This window comes from Rhinolophus ferrumequinum, chromosome 3, assembly GCF_004115265.2.
Source record: "Rhinolophus ferrumequinum isolate MPI-CBG mRhiFer1 chromosome 3, mRhiFer1_v1.p, whole genome shotgun sequence".
Classification (NCBI taxonomy): domain Eukaryota; kingdom Metazoa; phylum Chordata; class Mammalia; order Chiroptera; family Rhinolophidae; genus Rhinolophus; species Rhinolophus ferrumequinum.
This window is the reverse complement of record NC_046286.1, coordinates 12,926,791-12,947,359: the sequence shown is the minus strand read 5'-3', so window position 1 is coordinate 12,947,359 and position 20,569 is coordinate 12,926,791. Positions and strand designations below refer to the sequence as shown.

The window sequence follows — 20,569 nt, the reverse complement described above, 5'->3', positions numbered from 1 at the left end:
GTGGGTTCCAGCTATTCCATTTTCTTGTCTTCACCAGATGTCTCTTTACCATAGTACTATTCCACCTGAGTGGCAAATGAAGACTGAAGTGACGGGGCAAGGAATAGAGCCACCTTGGGAAAGGTGTGAAGAAGGGTACAAAAAGGGTGACATTTACAGACCACACTACTATCTACATTTACCTACCTGGGGCCCCACAACTGTTGCTTTTAGGCTCAAATGGTAGCAACAGAGGAAAGGCCAGCACCCCACTGCAGCTGGGGCTCTTCACTCCGTAGGCTAGAGACTGCCTATTTCTTCACACCCACCTCTGGAGTCCCCAGCCAGGGTCAAACAGGTAACAGGAGCCTCAGCAAGCTCATTGGCAGGGAAGGAGGTGGGATGTATCACTTTTATTAACTGATCTTTTCATTTCTGGATTCCTTTGGAGAGGACTCATAAAATCAAAATGACCTGGGCCCCAATGCCAAGCCAAAAGAAATAAGTGTACAATTACCCAGATAATCACTTTGTTTTGATTGTCTAGACATTATGAAGCCTTCTAAAGTCGGTATTGAGGGAGCTTACTTGGCTTAATGTGTTTTCCGTCTCAAGACAATTTTTAACTCCCTTGTTCCAAACTCTCTCTCCCTTTAGTCAGACCCCTCACGTAGCCTGTCCCTTCGAAGGGGGGAGAGATGACCCTGTCCTTCTGTAATGTAATATCATCAGGCAGAGACCGCCGAAATCCTAGCCAGCGGAATACGGTCACAGCACCAAAAAGAACCCAAACCTCTTGTTTTCATTGATTCCGCATTTACTCAGCGCCTATTCATGTCAGGTCCCTTATCAGGAAACACAATCTGAAGCAAGGAGGTGGGGGTGTCCTGCAGGTTTCCAGTATGACTGATTCTGGTAGGGCAAATCCTCTTTAATTATTTCACAATAAAATCACACAGCTATGCACAGCACAGGGTAAAGCACTCAGCCTCTGGTGCCAGGTGGACGGGTTTGAATCCAGGTTTCAACACGCAGGCAATTTATTCAATCTCTTCAAGACTCATCTATAAAGTGGGCGCAACGATAAAAACTTTGCAAGGTTGTTAGGTTAGATAATAAAGTGCTTAAAAGGTAGCATAAAATATAAACTATTTTTGGTTTACTTGACAAAACATAAAAACAAAACATTCTTCTTAAAACACAAAAAATAGTATCTATTTATATTATTCCCATGTATACACACACACACACACACACACACACACACACACACAAATCTCTAACACCAGTACGGTGAGGATTCTCTGTTCAATTTATTAGGTTGGTGTAAAAGTAATTGTGGTTTAGAAGGTTAAAAATAAATGCAAAAACCGCAATTACTTTTGCACCAACCTAATACTTCCAAGGACTAAGCAGGCGTTCCCAGGGATAAACAGCACCGATGTTTAGTGGTCAGGACAGCATCAAGCTAGAGAGGATAACAGAAAGGATGACGACAGCCACGTCAGAGAGGCAGCAGTGGAGGAAGTGCCACAGGCAGCAGGGCAGGCTTCGCCTAAGGACAACATAGACAACAGGACTGCCAGCTGCGAACAACTGCCACGGAGACAGGCTGGGCAGAATTCCAGAAGGGACGTGTGGCCTCAGGGAACTGATCCCACGGGGCTTTCCCGGGGTTTCAGCCTGTGGTTCAGCCAGGCTTTGCAAAGACCCTTTGTTTTCTTTTCTCAGCCCAGTGTCTCAGCCCCCTTCCCCTGTGTGACCTCTGCTTTGGGCACACACACGTTAAGGGTCACAAAACCAGTATGTGGCAGGGAAAGAACGTTGGGCTAGGTGTTAGCTGACGCGGACTCTAGTCCCGGTGCTGATAGCAAACCACTACAGATCCTTGGCTAAGTCACTTCACTTCCCTGACTGGCATGGGGCTGATGAAGAGAAAGAAACGTTAATTATTAAAAAAAAAAATAAAGTCCTGGAAGCCCTGAAGCATAAGAGACCGAGGAGAAACATAAAATACCCTAGCCTCGAGCCGAGAAAGTCTCTGTAAGCCTAGAGTTTCAGGAAAATTTAATATGAATTCATTCATTTTATATTTAAGTTCATGAGCCATACCCACATTATATATCCCTGGTAAAAATCCTGAAAGGCTGCAGGAAAGGGCCACGTCCATGACAGTGTCTGTCTATGGGCCCACATTTGCTTTCCAACCCCCAACAGAAAACCCTGACTCAACCTCCTCTGGGAAAATCAACCTTTGATTCAATGAGGATTACAGTCCCAGCCCCACCATCAGCGCACCAGGCAGTCTGAGGAGGGGAAGCAGGCAGCCAGAAGGCCAGAACCTTCCTCTTACCAGGAAGCAACTACCTCCAAGCCAGAGAAGGGTGACTTGGTGCCACAGAAGGAAAAATCATTTAGCCATTGTGTTCACAAGTAAGAAGCATCCTCATTCACTCGTGAAAGCCTTTCAGCGTCACGGGTGCCTGGAACCAAACGTAATCCTCCCAGGCCGGGCCTGGGATGGAGGGTCTGCCACAGGACAGGGTCACAGTCAGTTTGTGGCCCCGTTTTGGGACTCTATAGTTTAGCTTGGGTCGAAACCAATCTTCTCCACAGTCCCGGTGCCCCTGTGCCATGACGATCGTGCCCATGAGCGGAGGCGACTGCAGCTCACTGAAAACATCAGCCATAAAAATGGCTCGGAAGAGACGGCGCAAACAAGCCGCTGTGCTCAGGCTCTGGTCCATGCTGGTGGGGGCCAAGCGGGATAAGTCCAGCTCGTAGAACTCCTTGGGACTTACGACACTACCCCCAAGGAGGATGAGCACTCGCGGTACTAGTGTCCGGGCAAAGAGACCCTCTAGGTGGCTGAGGACACTCTCCAGTTCTGCCAGGGTTTGTTGGCATGTCCTGCTGCTCGCCTCCGCAGTGGCCCGAGCTTTCTTCTTCACCATGTCCTCTGCCTACGAGGACAAAGAATGGTGAGAGAGAAGGCAAGGTAGGGGAAAGCTAATGACCTTTGTAGAACCCTGTTGGTTGGGATGTAGACTTATGGGATGGATTTCCAGTTCAGTGAACTGCCATCGCTGAGACACGGGGTTTTACCAAAGGGCACTAGATCAAAAAGGAAAAACCATTTTTTTGCACAAAGAAAACCATAATTCTCCCACACTTAGAACAGCAAAGACGGTGTTCTGAAGTAGGAGAGCCTCCAGAAATAAGCAACCAAAATAGTCAAGGGGATTTGGCGGCACAGCAGGTGGCAAATTTTTGTTACAGTAGGATAACAGGAATGAGGATTATTTGGGCTAATAAAGGTGATTCTGGAGTTTGTTTCCCAATTAAACATGGCAACTTGAACATACGCTTATTTGTACTCCCATCTGAAATACTACTAAATGAGAGGAAAAGGAACGGAGGGAGGAAAGGAAGGAAGGAGGGAGGGAGAGAGAACGGAGGAGGAAGAAGGAGAATAGACAACAGGGGCCAAAGGCGGCAACACATTTTTGGAGGACAGAAAGCAGATGGAATACTTCAAGAGAGCTGAAAACCAAGTACTGACAGAGGGACTCCCATAAGAAGCAAATTGATTCACACAGCAGAACCCCAGAAAGGCTCAGGAACTGCTGATTCAGGCACTGCAAAAGGCAAGAGTGAACACATGAGGACACTTAGATGGCCTGCCAATTTCCTCCACCCAGAGAGAAGACTTTCCAGTATTGATGTTTTTGGATGTTTAGTGATCCCCTCTCCAAAGGAACCAGTAGGTTCCCACCCAGTATCCTTAGAGTAGGGTCGATCAGCTCACAAGGCCCAGCCACGCAAGGCCCACACGGAGCTTTCAATGACTTACTCTGAAATATTCACCAGACACAGACTAAAAGCCTCTGACATGAAAGTCAGAGACCGAAACAAATACATGGGAAAAGGAATCTGGAAGAAACTGAGACACTGCAAGGAACAGAGGAAAACTTGAAAAAAGGGTCAGTTCATGAACTCCAAAGGCAACCCACAATAGGAGTTTCAGAAAAAGAAAACAAGAGAAAAAGTGGGGAGGGTTAGAGTATCCAAGATTATATGTGGAGAAAGTGACTGAAGCCATGGGATGAAACACATTCCTTCCAGTTGTTTAGGCTGATAGGCCCGGAAGATTCCTTAGACCCTCTTTTTACCTGCGGTGGAAATAATGGGACCAACTAATGGCCGCGAAGTCTCCCACCAACTTTCTCCCAAAGTGTGTGCCTACCTGGAGGGGTTTGCGGTAGAAGTGCTTAAGATGGTCATAAGGCAGAGGGAGTTGCTGGCGTTGGTACATGATATGCTTTATAAGTTCACAAGTAAACCGACAGCAGTCTTCCCGGCTCACAGGCCCGGGAAACACGACGGGCACCAAGCAGTCTCGGCGGCAAAAAGGCTCCGAAGAGCTGGGAGGTTCGTGGGCAGAGGTAGTCTCAAGGAGTTCTATCTGGGGGGCGTGGGTTTCCTCCGACTCTTCACACCACTCCAAATCTGGTAGGCGCACAGAGGGACAAGACAGAAACATGAAAAACTCAACGGCCAAAGCCGGTCTTCTCATTCCCTGATGCCCACATCAGCCAACGCGGCGGAAGGGACAGCCGACACATGCACATTGCCTCCGCAAACTGCTGTGTGGACCGAGGCGGGGAGAATCCTGATCTCAGTCTCCCAGAGTCATTTAAGCTACGGCGGGGCGGTGAGAAGGTGGGGTGGGGGGGTTTCCACTGAAGCTCCACTCAGAAAGTGGAGGCCCCGATCTGAGTGGAAAGAAAGTGTAGTCAAGAGGGGACCAGAACGCCGCCAAGATGAAGACAAAGTGGGGGTGAACCCATGGGATCCCGGGCCGTGGGGGCGATGGAGTCACTAGGGCCGAGTCAGAGCCGAGGGACGCCAGGAAATGCCGACGGAGAAAGGGTCAGGACTAAATGACGGGAGGGAGCGGCGGCAGGAAAGAAACAGGCCCCCAAAGCTCCCCGAGCTCCGGACCCCACGCCTTACCAGGAACTGCGGCCGGGGACAGCACTTCCTGCTCCAGAGCCGCCATCACGACCTCCTCTCCCTTTTAGGAGCGGTTTGAATGGGCGCCTCGCGAGGTATCATGGGAAGCTCGCGTCATCAATTCCGGCTCGGCCGCGCGGCGCAGCCGCAGTGTGCTGGACGGGCTGGGGTGGAATTTGAGCCCTGCGCTCTCTCCCTGACACCCTCGCACCCGATATACCGAACCCACAGGGAACCCACGCGCTCTCAGCCACTGAATGCTGCCTTCCAAAGGACACTCGCCTTCACGCATCCATTCTCTTCTGCGTTCACTATTTATTATGCACCTACTTCGTGCCAGGCCCTGTCCTAGGTGCTGGAGACTGCAGCAAACAAGCCAGAAACAGGCGCTGTCCTCAACGGGTGCACTGCCTATGTAGATACAATACAATGTGATGAATTATATTGTGGGGTGTACACGGGATGTGGACGCGAAGAGCAGGGGCGCCTAACCTAGATGGGGTGGGAGCGAAGGGTGGTCCAGAGTAAATATGCCCAAGAAACTGTGACCTGTAGGGTGAGTAAAGATAAAGAGGAGGGCCTAGTGGCACTGGAGACCTTGAGAGACAAGAACATCCTCTATTCAAGGAATGAAAAGAATTCAGGTTATAAAGAGTTAAGGCTGTGGTGGACAAATAGGGGCCAGATCACCACAAGGTTTTATAAGCCGTGTTAGAATTTGAACTTGATCCTGTGGGGGGGGGGGGGGAGGGGAGACGTGAAGAAACTTTGAAAGTTTTAAGTAGGGACATAGCATGATTAAATTTACATTTTATAAATTTAATCTCTACACTGGCTGCAGTGTAGAGATTAGATTACAGGGAGGATAAAAGAGGAGGCAGGGATACTAGTTAGAACTAGCAACTACAATTACCCAAGTGCATGGTGACAGAGGCCTGAACTAGAGTAGTCACAGTGGGATGGAGAGAACAGTGGGGTGGTGAACCCTAGAGATATTTAGGAGGTCCAATGAGCATTTGATGGTTGATCCCAGGAAGAAAAGGAGGGATACAGAGAGGCTGCCAAGAAGACAAGCAGGTTTTTCACTTCAGCAACTCTATAGCCAGTTATGCCATTCAATAAAGGAGGGAACACTAGAGGAGGACTAGGTGTATTGGGATGTGGGTAAGGAGGAAACATGAGTTCAGTTTTTGATATGTTGAGTTGGCCGTTCCATTGTACGGTGAAGAGATATTTAGGAACACCATTAGGAAAAGAGATAGGTATTTAAGAGTCATCAGCATGGGAAAGGATAAGATCACCCAGGGAGGGTACGTAGAATAAGGATGAGCTAAGTTCCCAAAGACACTAATGTTTAAGAAATGATGAGCAGAGAGAGAGAAGAACTTGTACAGAAGAACTGAGGAGTAGCCAGAGAAGTATCAAGAAAAATAGACAAATATCAGATCATGGAGGCCAAGAAAGCATGTGTTTCAGGAAGTAGGGACCAGAGATCAATACATACTATATAAAAGTACAATGATTAAAATACTATGGCATGGGCGGCCGGCTGGCTCAGTTGATTAGAGCGTAGTGTTCATAACACCAACAGCGCCAGTTTGATTCCCACATGGGCCAGTGAGCTGCGCCCTCCACAAGTAGAGTGAAAACCACAGCTTGACTTGGAGCTGAGCTGTGCCCTCCACAACTAGATTGAAAACAACGACTTGACTTGGAGCTGATGGGTCCTGGAAAAACACACTGTTCCCCTGATAATCCCCAATAAAATAAAAATAAAAATACTGTGGCATTGGCTCAAGAATAAACAAACATAATAAAACAGAAATGAGTCCAGAAACAGATCCATGTATATGGATACGATCCATGTATAGTATATGATGAGGGTTACTTTTCAAAGCAAATAACTGGAGACCATTCCCTGCCCATTTAGAAGAAAAAAATCAAATTCGTTCCTACCACACATCCTATATGAAGATAAATTCTAAATAAAGATCTTATGTAAAGGTACTATACACAAAGAATAACTATTTACATGTCAGGAAAAATATTTTCATATTTTTCCACCTCGTAAGCAACTTCTCCAGGAAACTAAACACATACGAGTATACCACACTCCTAATCTCCTGGACAGACATCCTTGTTCAGTCTACTCCTCTGCCAGCCTTCACTCCTACCTATGGTAAGCCAAAATGTTCAAGAATGGGGTATGGAAATGAATTATCCCCTCCCATCTCTCAAAAGAAGTTCTCTGCTTAGGAGACAAGGGGATTGAGATGGATGAAATGAAACTGTGTTGAGGTGGCTGAAAGATCCACCAAGATGAGAGGACAAGTATTATCAGGTGAGTGCAGCTGGCCCTGGTTATCAAGGGAGCCCAGAACTGCTGGTGGTAAGAATGTTGGGGGAATGGTCTTAGCTCTCCTTTCCAATCCCCATCCTTCTTGAGAGCTCTCACTGAGTTCTTCCTTCTCAGCCTCTAAGTAGCAGTTTCCCTGGCAGGGCTGTACCCCTGACTACAGCTCACCTCTGCAGCATAACCTTCTTTTAGCTGAACAGGGTTGAGAAGAGAGAAGTCATACGTACTTTCAACCGCTGAAGACCACTTAATTGGCTGGGTCTGCTAAGGCCCTTTTGCAGATTTTGGTCCTTCTGTTCCCACCGCTCTGGGGAGTTATGCCATGTGGACAGCAACTCCATAATCGGTAACTTGCCACCCTCTTTGTGGTATTGGGAGGAAGCCATGGACTCCACTAAGTCTGAACCCCTGAAAGGATCACCAGAGGTAAGCCTCTGTTGCTGCTTCTAGTTTTCCAAGGAAAACTGAGGTCTGGAAGAAAGGGCTGTTTTATTTCTTGGCTGTGTAAGCATCTCGCTGTTTGTGAAGAGAGGGGACGTGAACAACAATGAGTGTGGTGAGTCATGAGATAGCCATGGGCTGGGAATTGAATCCTGGCGTCCTGACTCCCAACCCAGCAACGCAAACTTGCTTCTCCACTCTGCCTTTCTAGAGTCTTGTACACTGGTTTATGTCGCTGAATGTGTTTACTCTTTGCTGACTGCAAGAGCCCTAAAGAGCAAGAGAGATGGCTTGGCAATAAAGTCAAAAGTCAGCGATCCTCTGGGGCGCTTGCCCAAGTTTCTATTCCCGGCCACTTCCCCGCCCCCGCAGTAGTTGCTGTAACCCGAGCCCCAGCCCCGCCCCAAGTAGAGGCCATGCCCCTCCTACAGCTCTGGCTGTTTTGAAATCAACCTCGGTTCTTCTTGATTGGTTCTGCTTCAAAACAAAAAGGAGTAGTAATACTCGCTGCGGATATCCTTGTAGCCCTCAGGCTGCAAGCCTGGTTTATGGGTTCGGGCCTCGGGTCGGGGCCACCGTGGTGTCTTGGGCTTCTAAAACGGCCCCCGGAGGGTGCCAGCCTGGTAATAAGCAGTGACTACTATGTAAAGGTGGCATAATCATGTAACAATAACAGCCATAATTAGGCTAACCACCACCCGCCTCCGCCCTGGCATTCGCCGACTCACCCCTACGGCACGTCGACCGTCGGGGAAGAAACTGAGGCAGGGGCGGAGCCAGCAGGCTGCAGGGACTAGTGGCCCTGAATTCTATAACTCTCTAGGTCCAAAACTTGTCTGGGATCGCGCTAAGGGGCTAAATGAAGGAGCGCCCACAAAGCTTGATTCTGATGTAAGCCCTCTGGTGACTGTCCACCCCCAGGCCGTGGGGCTCTAACTTCCTCCCGGCCACCACCACTCCGTCCCATCCCCCAAAATAAAATCCCTACGAAAAGACCCGCTCAGAGAGCGGAGAGTAGGAACCCAACTAGAGCACCCTAACGCTTTTGCGTGCAAAGGCGCGCTCCTTGTCTTCGCCCCGAAATCACCGGCGACCCCGTGCGTCGTGATGCCTCCTGGGAGTTGTAGGGCGGCGGCGAACTCTTTTGAAGGAGATCCCGGGCTTGAGGACTCTATATCCCGTGATGCCCCGCGGCTGTTTCTGACGCGCTCGGAGCCAGAGAAGGGTGGGAGGCGTGGCCTGCACAGGGCCCCACCCCGCTCGCCTCTGGCTGGCCGGACGCGTCGGTGGCAATAGGGGCGGCGGCGGCGGTGGCGGGGGGGAGGGGCCGGGCGGGGGGCTGGCGGCAGCGGCGGATGGACTCGCGGGTATCGGAGCTGTTCGGCGGCTGCTGCCGGCCCGGAGGGGGCCCGGCCATGGGCGGAACCCTCAAGGCTAGGGGGGCCGGCGGCAGTAGCAGCTGCGGGGGCCCGAAGGGGAAGAAGAAGAACGGAAGGAACAGAGGGGGCAAAGCCAACAACCCCCCGTACCTGCCCCCCGAGGTGAGCACCTGAAAAGTGGCGGGGTGAGAAGAAACCACTCTTTCCGGTCCTGGGACTCCAGGAAGGCGGGACAGAGAGAATTGATACCCCTTTCCGGTGTCAGGACCCTGAGGAAGAGGAGAACCCCTCCTTCCGGTCCCAGGACCCCAGGAAGGAGGGACCGAGACACTGGCAGGCCCTTCGGGGTCAGGACCCCAGGAAGGAAGGGTGGGGGGAGGATGCCCCCATTCTGATCTGGATAATCCAGGAGGAGAAGTGGGGAAGGGGATCCCACTCTCAGCCCCTTGCGAAGAGCAGATTGGAATGCCCAGGCTCCATCTCTGGCTGCAGCAGAGGGGAGACTGCATCCTGGGATGAGGAGGCAGAGTTTTCTAAACTTGTTCCACAGGGAGAAGGGGAATACCTGGGGAAAGAGCCATATGTTCTGTGCCTGTCCCTGAGTACACACACACACACACACACACACACACACACACAATTAGAGAACAGTCAGGCTCAGTCCTCCTGCCCTTTGCCTGTTCTATGAGGAAGGGGGGACAGCCTCCATACACCTACTCCACCTACTCCCTAAGATAGAGAATAACTGCTAGTTTGTCCCTCTGAGGAAAGGAGGGCCCAGAGGAAGAGCCTAAAGCAGCGCTTATCAAACTTTAGCGTGTATCAGAATCACCTGGATTGCTGTCCCATCCCTAGAATTTCTGATTCTGTAGGTCAGAGGTGAGCCCGATAATCTGCATTTCTTACAAGTTCCTGGGTGGTGCTGATGCTGCCGGGGCTGGAAGCACACTTTTGGAACCACTGGTCTAGACCACCATCCTTGTACCACTTTTCTGAAGCCACCCCTCCTAATTCTTCATCCTCAGCAAAATGATAAAACAGGAAGTTCTTTGGTGGGAAAAGATCTTCCTTATGCTTCATGATGTAGAGATTATGGGTGAAGACCTGTTAGAGCCTGGAGTCAGAGGGCTTTGAAGGGATGGAGTGATGACAGGAAGGGAAAAAGAAGAATGGCCAGGGAGGAGAAGTGCAGAAAAAGCAGAACAACCAGAACAAGCAAATCCCTTTGCACCGAAAGGGGAAGGCTCAGGCTATAGGATACTTCCGTGTTGGGTCACCTGATACAGGGAAGAGGTAGAGGAGATTGTGGGGTGGGTTCAGGATTTCACCTGAGATGAGGCATAAGAGGGCAGCAAAGGTAAAAGCCACAGTGAGTCTGGTTTCTGGAGTCTGTCCCCTTAATTATATTTTCTGAGGTCCTTCTCTTCATCTCAGCCCCAACGTTGGAGCCCTGCCCCTCTGTCACCCGGGCTTCTCTCTCATTGGGCTTGTATGACCAGTGCTGAGTTCACCCTTTGGCCCTGGTCCAGAACTTCTTGCAGCGTTTTACTCTTGATGGCATCAGCTAAGAGGGGTGGGCAGGAAGGAAATGGTGTCTCCCAGACTCATGGCAAATTATGGCCTCAGCTGCCCGGACACAGAGGAGACAGATTTCTGGGGACAGCAGCTCTCCTTGCTGAGGAAAAGAAAGAGGCGATCTTACATCTAGGGAGAATGTGCTGCCAGGAATCAAAGAAAGGAAGGACTCGGTTCTGTTCTGGCTTAGATGGGTGACTCTTTCTGTTCTAGAGGCCTTTCCTTGACAGAGGTCACACTGGGGCCGAGGAGAGGGCTTGCCTGCCGATGACCTTTGGCAGGTACCGGCCTAAGCAGAGGCCACCGAGGCTTCCTACTCGCTCCAGTTAGCTGCTGCCTGGGCTCCAGCGGGAATCAGGACAGTAGGGGTTGGGTCTGGAGGGGTGTGTGGTAACGGCTCCCTGTTTCTTTTCAGGCTGAAGATGGAAACATCGAATATAAAGTAAGTCTTAGGCTGGGGAGGGGCAGGTTGTCCTGGCTGGCGTGGGATGATGATTTCTCTGAGATCCTTCTGACTTCAGGATCAATAGTAATTTAGGCATGTGGTTCAGGGTAAGAGCTCTGTACCTCATTCTGGTGGCGGAGGGACTCCCCGTTCGAGGGGGTCAGGGATGAGGGGGTTTCTGTGGGAAGGGAAGGACCTGGTCCTTGCAGTAGGACAGGTGGTGAGCGTGTGGGTGGATGAGGAGCATCTCTGATTTCACCTTGTGATGACACCTCACCTGCCCTAAGCTGAAGCTGGTGAACCCATCCCAGTACCGCTTTGAGCACCTGGTGACACAGATGAAATGGCGGCTCCAGGAAGGCCGCGGGGAGGCCGTCTACCAGATTGGGGTGGAGGACAACGGGCTGCTGGTGGGGCTGGCAGAGGAGGAGATGCGGGCCTCCCTCAAGACCCTGCACCGGATGGCGGAGAAGTATGCCTCCCCTTCCTCCTCTCACTTTTCCCTAACTCCGGGCGGGACCCGCGTGTACCCAGCCCCTTAGGGCCTAAGGGGCCAAGGAGGGACTTTCCTTCTGCTGCCTTCTCTTGACAAAGGGCTGAAGTGGGGAGGGCTAGTGTTCTGGGCTCCCCGGCTTTAGATGGAGGCTTTTTTGCTCCTTGATTGAAGATTTGCTTGTTTGTTTGTTTAAAGGGAGCTGTGGACGTGGGATCGATTGGGGGTGGTAGGAGGAGAAGGAAGGTGTTGGGAGCTCGGTGGGAGGTGTGGAAAGGCCATTGGTCCAGAGCCAGGATGGAAGGAGTGGGGGCGTACACGTGAGCTGTGGCAGCTGTGGCCTTGCTCTGATAGGGTCGGGGCAGACATCACTGTTCTCCGGGAGCGAGAAGTGGATTATGACAGTGACACTCCCCGGAAGATCACGGAGGTGCTGGTACGAAAGGTCCCTGACAACCAACAGGTGCGCATGCAGCCTTCCCTGCCTTTCATGCCTGTGCTCCCCGGGAGAGCCCTGCGGTAGCAGGCTCTCTCCTGGCCCTGGATCCTGCGGGTGTCCAGGTCACCAGTGGGTCCCCTGGGAGCGTCACTACCCTTGCCCAAACCTTCAGTGGAGAGAGGGGAGGGATTGGAACCCTGACGTCTGACAATTCATTCCCAGTTCCTGGACCTTCGTGTGGCCGTCCTGGGGAATGTGGACTCAGGGAAGTCGACTTTGCTCGGAGTCCTGACCCAGGGAGAGCTGGACAATGGGCGGGGCCGCGCGCGGCTCAACCTTTTCCGCCACCTGCACGAGATTCAGTCTGGCCGAACCTCCAGCATCAGCTTCGAGATCCTGGGCTTTAACAGCAAGGGAGAGGTACCTGCCGTCCGTGGGACCCCGTGGGGCCAGAGTCGGAGGCTGGGATGGTCGCGGTGACGGACAGTCTGAGGGCAGGGCGGAAACTTTCTGGAGTGGACTCGATAAAGGCCCCGAGGGTAGTGAACAAGCTCCGTCCTTCTTCGAAAACAAATGGGGGAATCAACTGAGTTAAATCAGAAATGGGGTTCCGCGTTAAGAGGCAGGGTCACCCAGGGGCTGGTTTAGGTCCTGGCAACTCTGAAAGGGTTGGCGAGGCTGGCAGGGGGCACTGAGAGCCCTGGGCTCGGGGCCAGGTGGTGAATTACAGTGACTCCCGGACGGCAGAGCAGATCTGCGAGAGCAGCTCCAAGATGATCACGTTCATCGACCTGGCGGGCCACCACAAGTACCTGCACACCACCATCTTTGGCCTCACCTCCTACTGCCCCGACTGCGCGCTGCTGCTCGTCAGCGCCAACACCGGCATTGGTACGCGGGGCGGGGCGGGGCCGGAGGGACTGCCCACCCTCTTCTTCCCTGCGCCGCCTCGGATCGGGAAGCCAGAGGAACTCTCCTTGTCTTCCCTCTCCTCACTCCCACACGCTCACTCATCTCTCCTGCCACGTGCCTTCCTTCTCTGAGGCAGCTGGCACCACAAGGGAGCATCTGGGGCTGGCCCTGGCCCTGAAAGTGCCGTTCTTCGTCGTGGTCAGCAAGGTGGACCTGTGTGCCAAGACCACAGTAGAGAGGACCGTCCGCCAGCTAGAGCGGGTTCTCAAGCAGCCTGGCTGCCACAAGGTCCCCATGCTGGTCACCTCTGAGGATGATGCCGTCACTGCTGCCCAGCAGTTTGCCCAGTCACCCAAGTAAGCCTTTGTCACTCCAGAGCCCTGGTCCACAGGGAAGGCTGCCACAGGGCCCTGCGGCCTGGGGTCCCCCCGCAGGACCACGCCAGTTCTGGCCCAGTTCTGTGGTTTGGCAGGTTGGGGTTGTGGGAGGGAGTCTTGGCTAAAGGGACGGCCCTTCCCCCAAGCTGGCCTGGAGCTTTGCTGATGCCTGGGCCCCTGGAGACAAAGTGCTGTGCCAGGTGTTCGTCATCTCCCTTGGGCCCTGGGATGGGCTTTATGTACTTCATTCCTTGGCTGGTTCACCCACAGAGGGCCCAGAGCTCCTGCGAAGGTTAGCAGATAGTAGAGGGGCCCCCAGCCACCCAGAGAGAAGCTCACCCTTCCATGTATGGGGCTCTAGCCTCTGCTTCCTGTTAGAACTTGCCTCATGTGTCCATTCTGTGCCTCTCCCCTTCACAGTGTCACCCCTATCTTCACACTGTCCAGCGTGTCTGGAGAGAGTCTGGACCTGCTCAAAGTCTTTCTGAATATCCTGCCACCGCTCACCAACAGCAAAGAGCAGGAGGAACTCATGCAGCAGCTGACGGAGTTCCAGGTAATTGTCGCCCGGAACAGGCAGTGAGCTGGGGAACTGCGAAGGACTGATTCTGACCGAGCCCCAAGTCTGTTTAGAGATTTTGGACCTGCCAGCCCTGCTTAGCAGGCCATTGATAGCATTTTCTTTGGCTTCAGGTGGATGAAATCTATACAGTACCCGAGGTGGGGACAGTAGTTGGAGGGACACTTTCCAGGTAAATTGGCTTGCTTGCCGCCCAGCCTACTCAGCTCTCACATATGCATACACTCGAAGACGTTATGGTCCAAAGGAGACCCTGGAGTTGAGCAGAGTTCAGCTAAACGATGTGCTTGCTTGCAGATTAGGCTTTCTCCATCAGAAGAGCTGGAGAAACCTAGTCTATTGGCTTAGGAGGAAAGAAACAGTATTGCCACTTTATTGGGAATCTCCAGGCCCCTGAGGGAGAGGTGTGGGTCTTGGACCCCAGGAAGAAAACTAGAGTATGTTCAACTGGCTTCATCTCTGAGTGGGGAAATGAGAGGTCCCTTAAGACTTTCCAAAGCAGAGGATGAAACCCAAGGGGATATCTTGCTCTTTCAGGGATCAGGTGTTCAGTATCAAACCAGCAGGTACCTCTCTGCCAGGTAGCCCTGCCTTTCCTGGTATGAGCTGTCAGAGTCTGAACTCTGAACCGGGGCAAGGCAGTCACCTCCCCTCACTCCAAGTCAGAATGTAGGGTCTCTTTCCCCCTTCTGAGGGACTCAGCCTTAGAAGGGAAGGAATGCCCTGGGTGACCCGAGCAGAGGAGGTAAAGGAGCCTAGGCTGACACTATGCCATCTGCCCTCTGGGCTGCAGTGGGATTTGCCGTGAGGGCGACCAGCTGGTGGTGGGCCCCACGGATGATGGCAGCTTCCTGGAGCTGAGAGTATGCAGCATCCAGCGCAACCGCTCCGCCTGTCGTGTGCTGCGAGCTGGTCAGGCGGCTACACTGGCCCTCGGGGACTTTGACCGTGCGCTCCTTCGCAAGGTGAGGTGGGAGGGTGGGTTGGAGAGAAAACACAAAGAGAAAGGCCTGGGAGACTGTTTACTTGACTGAGAAGCACCGGTCTGAGGGAAACGCCAAGAAAACATGGTCTCTACTCTAAGAAGCCGGTTACACAGACTGTCTGTCCATGTGTGAAAAGGCTTAGAATACTTGGAAAGCACAGATCACCAAGTGTGGTGCAACCCGAGTGTCCAAGAGCCTAGCAGGACAAAGTGTTGGAAGGGGTAGAGGACATGGGAGGTGGGTAAGGAAGGGTTCGAAGAGAGGTCCTGCGGTGGGACCCCATTGTCTTCTGAGGGCTTGTGTTTGAAGTCGTAAAGGAAGAGGAAACTTAGGAGCTGGAAGGGGACGAGGGTGGCTGGGAGGGAGAGACTAACGTGAGGTCTGCCCTTCTTGGGTCTGGGGGCCGTGCCTCCCCAGGGCATGGTGATGGTGAGCCCCGAGATGAATCCCACCATCTGCTCGGTGTTCGAGGCAGAAATCGTCCTACTGTTCCATGCCACCACATTCCGGCGAGGCTTTCAGGTGACAGTACATGTGGGCAACGTCCGTCAGACGGCCGTGGTGGAAAAGATCCATGCCAAGGTGAGAGGGACCCAGCCATGTCCCTGTTTTTCCAGGGAAAAATCAGAATTCTCCTGCCTCCAGAAAGGCCGGGCCCAGGACTCGTAGAGAATGCCCTGATCCCACCAAAGGGACAAAGCCCCACTTAGGGTGGGTAGACGCATGCTAGGCCCCTGAGGGTGGAGAGCCACGGCCGGTAGAGGATGGGACGGGACACCCTGTCCGGGGCCAGTGACCACATGTCTGCTGCAGGACAAGCTGCGAACAGGGGAGAAGGCCGTGGTACGTTTCCGCTTCCTGAAACACCCAGAGTACCTGAAGGTGGGCGCCAAGCTGCTGTTCCGGGAGGGTGTCACCAAGGGCATTGGCCACGTCACAGATGTGCAAGCCATTGCAGCAGGAGAGGCCCAGGCTAACGTGGGCTTCTGAACTCCAGGCAAGCACAGCTCCGTAGCTGTCCCTACAATATATAAGGTGACTCTGGCCACGCTGCCCCCCCGTTGGCAGCTCTGTGTGTTAATAGAGAGGGGTGCTCTCTGCCACCATTCTGGCCAGGTGCCAAGCTTGGTATGGCCGGGGAAAGGCAGCCCTGAGGGAGAAGACAGGAGAATTCAGGGCAGTGCCCAGCAGCGTTGTCCACCTGGTTGGCTCCTCAATCCTGGCCACCCCACCGCCTGTCTGCTGGAGAGAGCTGACCCCCGCCACCTGGGCCCACTGTCAGGACGGGGCGTGATCCACCGGTGTGGTCCCTGCACTTCAGGAATTGTCACAACAACTGGGGCCTCAAAGGCACTCCTTTTTCTATACCTCCTCTCAAGACCACGTAAGTTGGCCATCTCTACCTGACCAGACAAAAGACATCTGCTCCTGGCCACGTGGTGGCCCAGGGTCTGAAGAAATGGCACTGTGACAGTGCATGGCAGCGCTCCCGTCCTGTGCTGAGACATGAGGCCTGTTCCGCAGCTTGATTTCTCTTCCCTTCAGTCAAGGGCCGTCTCCTCCGTGGCCCCTCGCGTAGGCCCCACAGGTGCTATTTGTTGTGCTGGACCAGGCGCGGGGCTGCCGAGCTGAGGCTGGGCATCCCGAAGGTCAGCTGCATGGCAATCAGCTCTGTCCCCTCCTCTGCAGTGATCTGTTGGTTTTAGTGCTGGATCAAACAGTATGTTTTACTTGCCCAGACTGACCCGGCTCCCATTCCTGTCACCCGCACCCTGCTTCCTGCTCCTCCATAAGTCCTCTCGTTTTAGTGATTTGCAGTGACCTTTCCCTCTGTTGCTGGGAACCTGGAGGAAAGGGAAAGATGGTGCCATAGTTCCTACTCTTTAGGGGATGGACTCCCTCCTTTCCCTTCGTTTGTGTCCTGGGTTCCCGTGGACTCAGGGATTTGTCGGTTGAGGTTTCTCTGCACATATATATATATACATATATATATATAATATACATATATATTTAAATACACACACATATATATATTGTACAGAATAAAAATGTTTTATTGAACACACTGTGCTTATGCTTAAGACACAGGCTCAGCTTCCAGAGCTAGACTCCTTTCTGGATTAGACTAGTGAAACCCTAACACTGCTGAACCCTGAACGGGGAAAGAACCCATCGGGGATCTCATTCGCCGTTCTTCCTTTCCTCTCCCCCATGTCATCAGTGTTCCTGTATTGTGACCAAGTATTCTGGCCTGTTTTGCATAGTTTTTGAGTGAGCAGAATAGAAAGTGAAACTCGCTTTAACTGAGATCGGTAACCTCCCCATACGTGAGGACTTGGCCATTTGCTACTGGTTACTGTGCCTTGTCAGAGATTTGGAGATCAGTGTGCCAGCTACTTGATGAAGAGTAGAATTCAGAGACATGGTAATCTGTCTTCACGCTTTTTCTAGCAATGCAAAATAGCCTGAAGTGAGATTTATACAGCTTAAACTGGCTGCTTGGAGCTATGAGGCCCACATGCCAAACCTTAGTCCCTGCTTCCCGTTTCTGTGTTCAGAGTACCTGACTCTCACATTTTATGGATATAGAAATAAGGCCCAATGTTAAAGTCAACTATAAAAAGCAGAGACTGCATTTTGAGAACTGATCTTTGCAAAAGAAATGTAATGATAAATGTGGCCCAAGGTCCCAAAGGACATTCTGCCTCCAGGGTATTAAAGTGATAGCTTTCCTGCCACTCAAGCTCCACTGCTTTTTAAAATATGACTGGTTTAACTTCCTACTAAGAAGCCTGGGGTTGAAGACCACCCTCCTGTGTTGGGAACTAAGAGCTGTTTACTTCTATACAGTTGCTGAGCTATGAAAAAGGTTACATTCAGCAAAAAAAGTATGTTTTGTTTTTGTTTTGGGGAAGCAACCAAGTTACGCTCAGAAACTGATTTGTCTTTGCCAGTAATTTACTCAGCTCAAGTTTGCTGTTGAGAATTATAATTTCACAAGCCAATAGCGTACAGTTTAGTATCTCTTAATAAGCCAAATAAAGAAGTAACATACTCCAAACAAACGACAAATTAATCACACTACTGCTCCTGGCAAGGGGAGGTGAAGGAGTAAAGTCTAAATTTAATATGAAGTGTGCCTTTTTATATACCAGGAGGCAGTTGGGAGAGCTGGCGACCAACCAAAAAGCTGATTTTCAGCTGCCAGCACAAAAGTAAAAGTCCCCTGTTGCTATAGCACGTTGCTAGGGAACAAGGACATCAGTGTTAGCAGGAGGGCTGAGCTGCTCCAGGATTGTGCCAACTGGTAGGAGCAAATGTCTCAGGGGTCTTCGGAGAGTTTTCAGTTGTCTCTCCCAAACTGAAACTATGAAATAGTCCTCACAAACTCGCAGTATTTATAGTCTAAAGGTCCCCTTGTCATCCTTACTATACATGTTCTTATCAATGGCTTATCAGTGACAACAGATGCAGAATGATGACATCCGGGCATGACTTAAACTTTTTTTTTTTTTCATGTTCAAGGACAGTTTTTTGTTTGTTTTTAAGGAGGGCGCAGCTCACGGTGACCCATGTGGGGATCGAACCGACAACCTTGGTGTTATTAGCACCACGCTCTAACCAACTCAGCTAAGTACCCACCCCTGAAGAAACTTTAAAAAAGATTTGTCATAAACAAGTGAATTAAAACAACTTAGATCACACATGGATTTGAAATTGTATTAAACCTATACACAACGAGGTACTGTAGCTTTCACCTGTTAACAAAAACTCATTTTTTTAATTAAAAAAGTTTTTTTAATTTTCCACCAGATTAAGAAATTTTGGAAAATTATCTCAGTACTTAATGAGACATCTCCAGGAGTAAGTGAGCCACTATATTACATCAGTGGAACACTTAGAAGGATAAAAAGGTATATAAGACAGCCTCTCCCCACCCCAGCAGTATGTACATTTTTATTGTTCCTGTACGGGTCATCATCTAAAAATTTTCACTTTCATCCAGTGAATAACAAGCACCTATTACGTGCAAGGCACGGAAGATGTCTTGGCTTCAAGAAAATACAGATCTAGTAAGGAAAGGGCCGTCCACACAGTGAATACTGCCTTTTAGTAAACATTTAACTGCCACAAAAATGGAAAACATTTTTGAAAGAAGAAATTTCCTGCTAGGCCTAATGGTTTTCATACGTCCCCCACCCCCCGCCCTTCAAACTAAATACAGACCCTCAATTTATAAATAAGCTTAAAAAGCGGTTGGTTTGTGCATACGTATGGGGGGGGATGTACACCATTCTCTCCACTCCACTTCCCTCACTACCACCTAACTCACTCAGTTCATCTTCAGTTTTATTCAAGGTTTCCCGTATCAGAAAAGCCAAAAAAGCTGACTTTCCACATATAAGAACAGAGATTAAGAGATTATAGTACTATAAACATGGATAAGTGCAAAAAGCTACAATAATTAATTTAAAAACCCTAAGCTAAGTAGTCACACTTCAATAGGGAAGAGAGGAACACACCAGTGACCCTGAAGGTGCAAGTACTTTGTTTCCCAAAAATAAGACCCAGCCGGACCATCAGCTCTAATGCGTCTTTTGGAGCAAAAGTTAATATAAGACCTGGTCTTATTTTACTATAATATAAGACCTGGTCTTTATAATATGATACCGGGTCTTATATTAATTTTTGCTCCAAAAGATGCATTAGAGCTGATGGTCCGGCTGGGTCTAATTTTCAGGGAAACATGGTACTTACCCCTTAAATTTGTACTTTATGGTCTAAGGAAATGCTCTCTCCAAGTCTGGCCAGCTATTGGTATCTTCTAGAGCAGTATTTCTCCAACTTGAAGATACGCCCTGAGGAATCTTGTTAATAGACAGCCCGATTCAGTGGAGGTGGGTGTGAGACACTTGTAACGAGCTCCCTGAGGACGCCGCTGCTGCTCAAAAGCACACTCGGGTGTGAAGTTCTAGACCAGGGGTGTCCAGACTTTTTTCAACGGTTTTCACCAAGGGCCATATGCGGTAAAACACACACAGCCGGGCCACTCACTCGAGGTGAAGTACGTATTGCCTCACCTGGTTTATTTAAGTAAACTAAATATATTTTTGGAATTTGTTGCGGGCCAATTAAAAATGGATTGCGGGCCGCAGTTTGGACACCCCTGTTCTAGAGTAATCTAGTTCTACTCATGACTTATCCAATCTGAACAGCTCCTGAAGTGGTCCAGTGACAACCTCGTTCTACATGAGGACAAGACGCAAGAGGTAGAAGGGCCATTGGCTAAAACGGTGGCTATCATAGGGTTCGCTTGTATGTAATTCAGTATTTATTGAGTAGCTTCTGTGTACAGAGCCTTGCCCTGAACTAGTTTACACTTTAGGGTTTCAAGTCTTCACCTCACATTCTCAAACCTCACATTTAGGTCAAGGCATTATCTGAACTGCCTCTGACAGAGCTGGGGAAAATATTTTTTTTAACTTTTTACTCAGTTCCTTTTCTTGCTCCAGTACTTTAAATACATTGGTGTTTTTTTTTAAAGATATTTTGGGGGAGGGGGAACAGGACTTTATTGGGCAACAGAGTGT

General features: G+C 50.7%; 2 protein-coding genes across 3 annotated transcripts; one reads left to right on the top strand and one right to left on the bottom strand.

Annotated features, from left to right (window-relative positions):
• Positions 1–826: 826 nt before the first annotated feature.
• On the bottom strand, positions 827–8,851 carry MAD2L1BP (MAD2L1 binding protein). The gene is made up of 4 exons (XM_033100939.1): positions 8,521–8,851; positions 4,996–5,406; positions 4,226–4,488; positions 827–2,942 (listed from the first exon to the last, which is right to left on the bottom strand). The coding sequence occupies exons 2-4, from the start codon at positions 5,039–5,041 to the stop codon at positions 2,430–2,432; spliced, it is 822 nt and encodes a 273-aa protein (XP_032956830.1). The 5' UTR covers positions 5,042–5,406; positions 8,521–8,851; the 3' UTR covers positions 827–2,429.
• Positions 7,375–18,321, top strand: GTPBP2 (GTP binding protein 2). 2 transcript variants are annotated; one of them, XM_033100929.1, is made up of 12 exons: positions 7,375–7,777; positions 11,162–11,188; positions 11,479–11,663; positions 12,039–12,147; positions 12,346–12,543; positions 12,840–13,014; positions 13,172–13,391; positions 13,833–13,968; positions 14,106–14,164; positions 14,786–14,957; positions 15,396–15,560; positions 15,792–18,321. In XM_033100929.1, exons 1-12 carry the CDS (start codon positions 7,736–7,738, stop codon positions 15,966–15,968), a joined length of 1,665 nt encoding a protein of 554 aa, XP_032956820.1. In that variant the 5' UTR covers positions 7,375–7,735; the 3' UTR covers positions 15,969–18,321. The 2 variants fall into 2 exon arrangements, with proteins under 2 accessions (XP_032956820.1, XP_032956811.1); XM_033100920.1 differs by lacking the exon at positions 7,375–7,777 and adding an exon at positions 9,058–9,333 and having other exon boundaries at positions 15,792–17,048.
• The last annotated feature ends 2,248 nt before the right edge of the window (positions 18,322–20,569 follow it).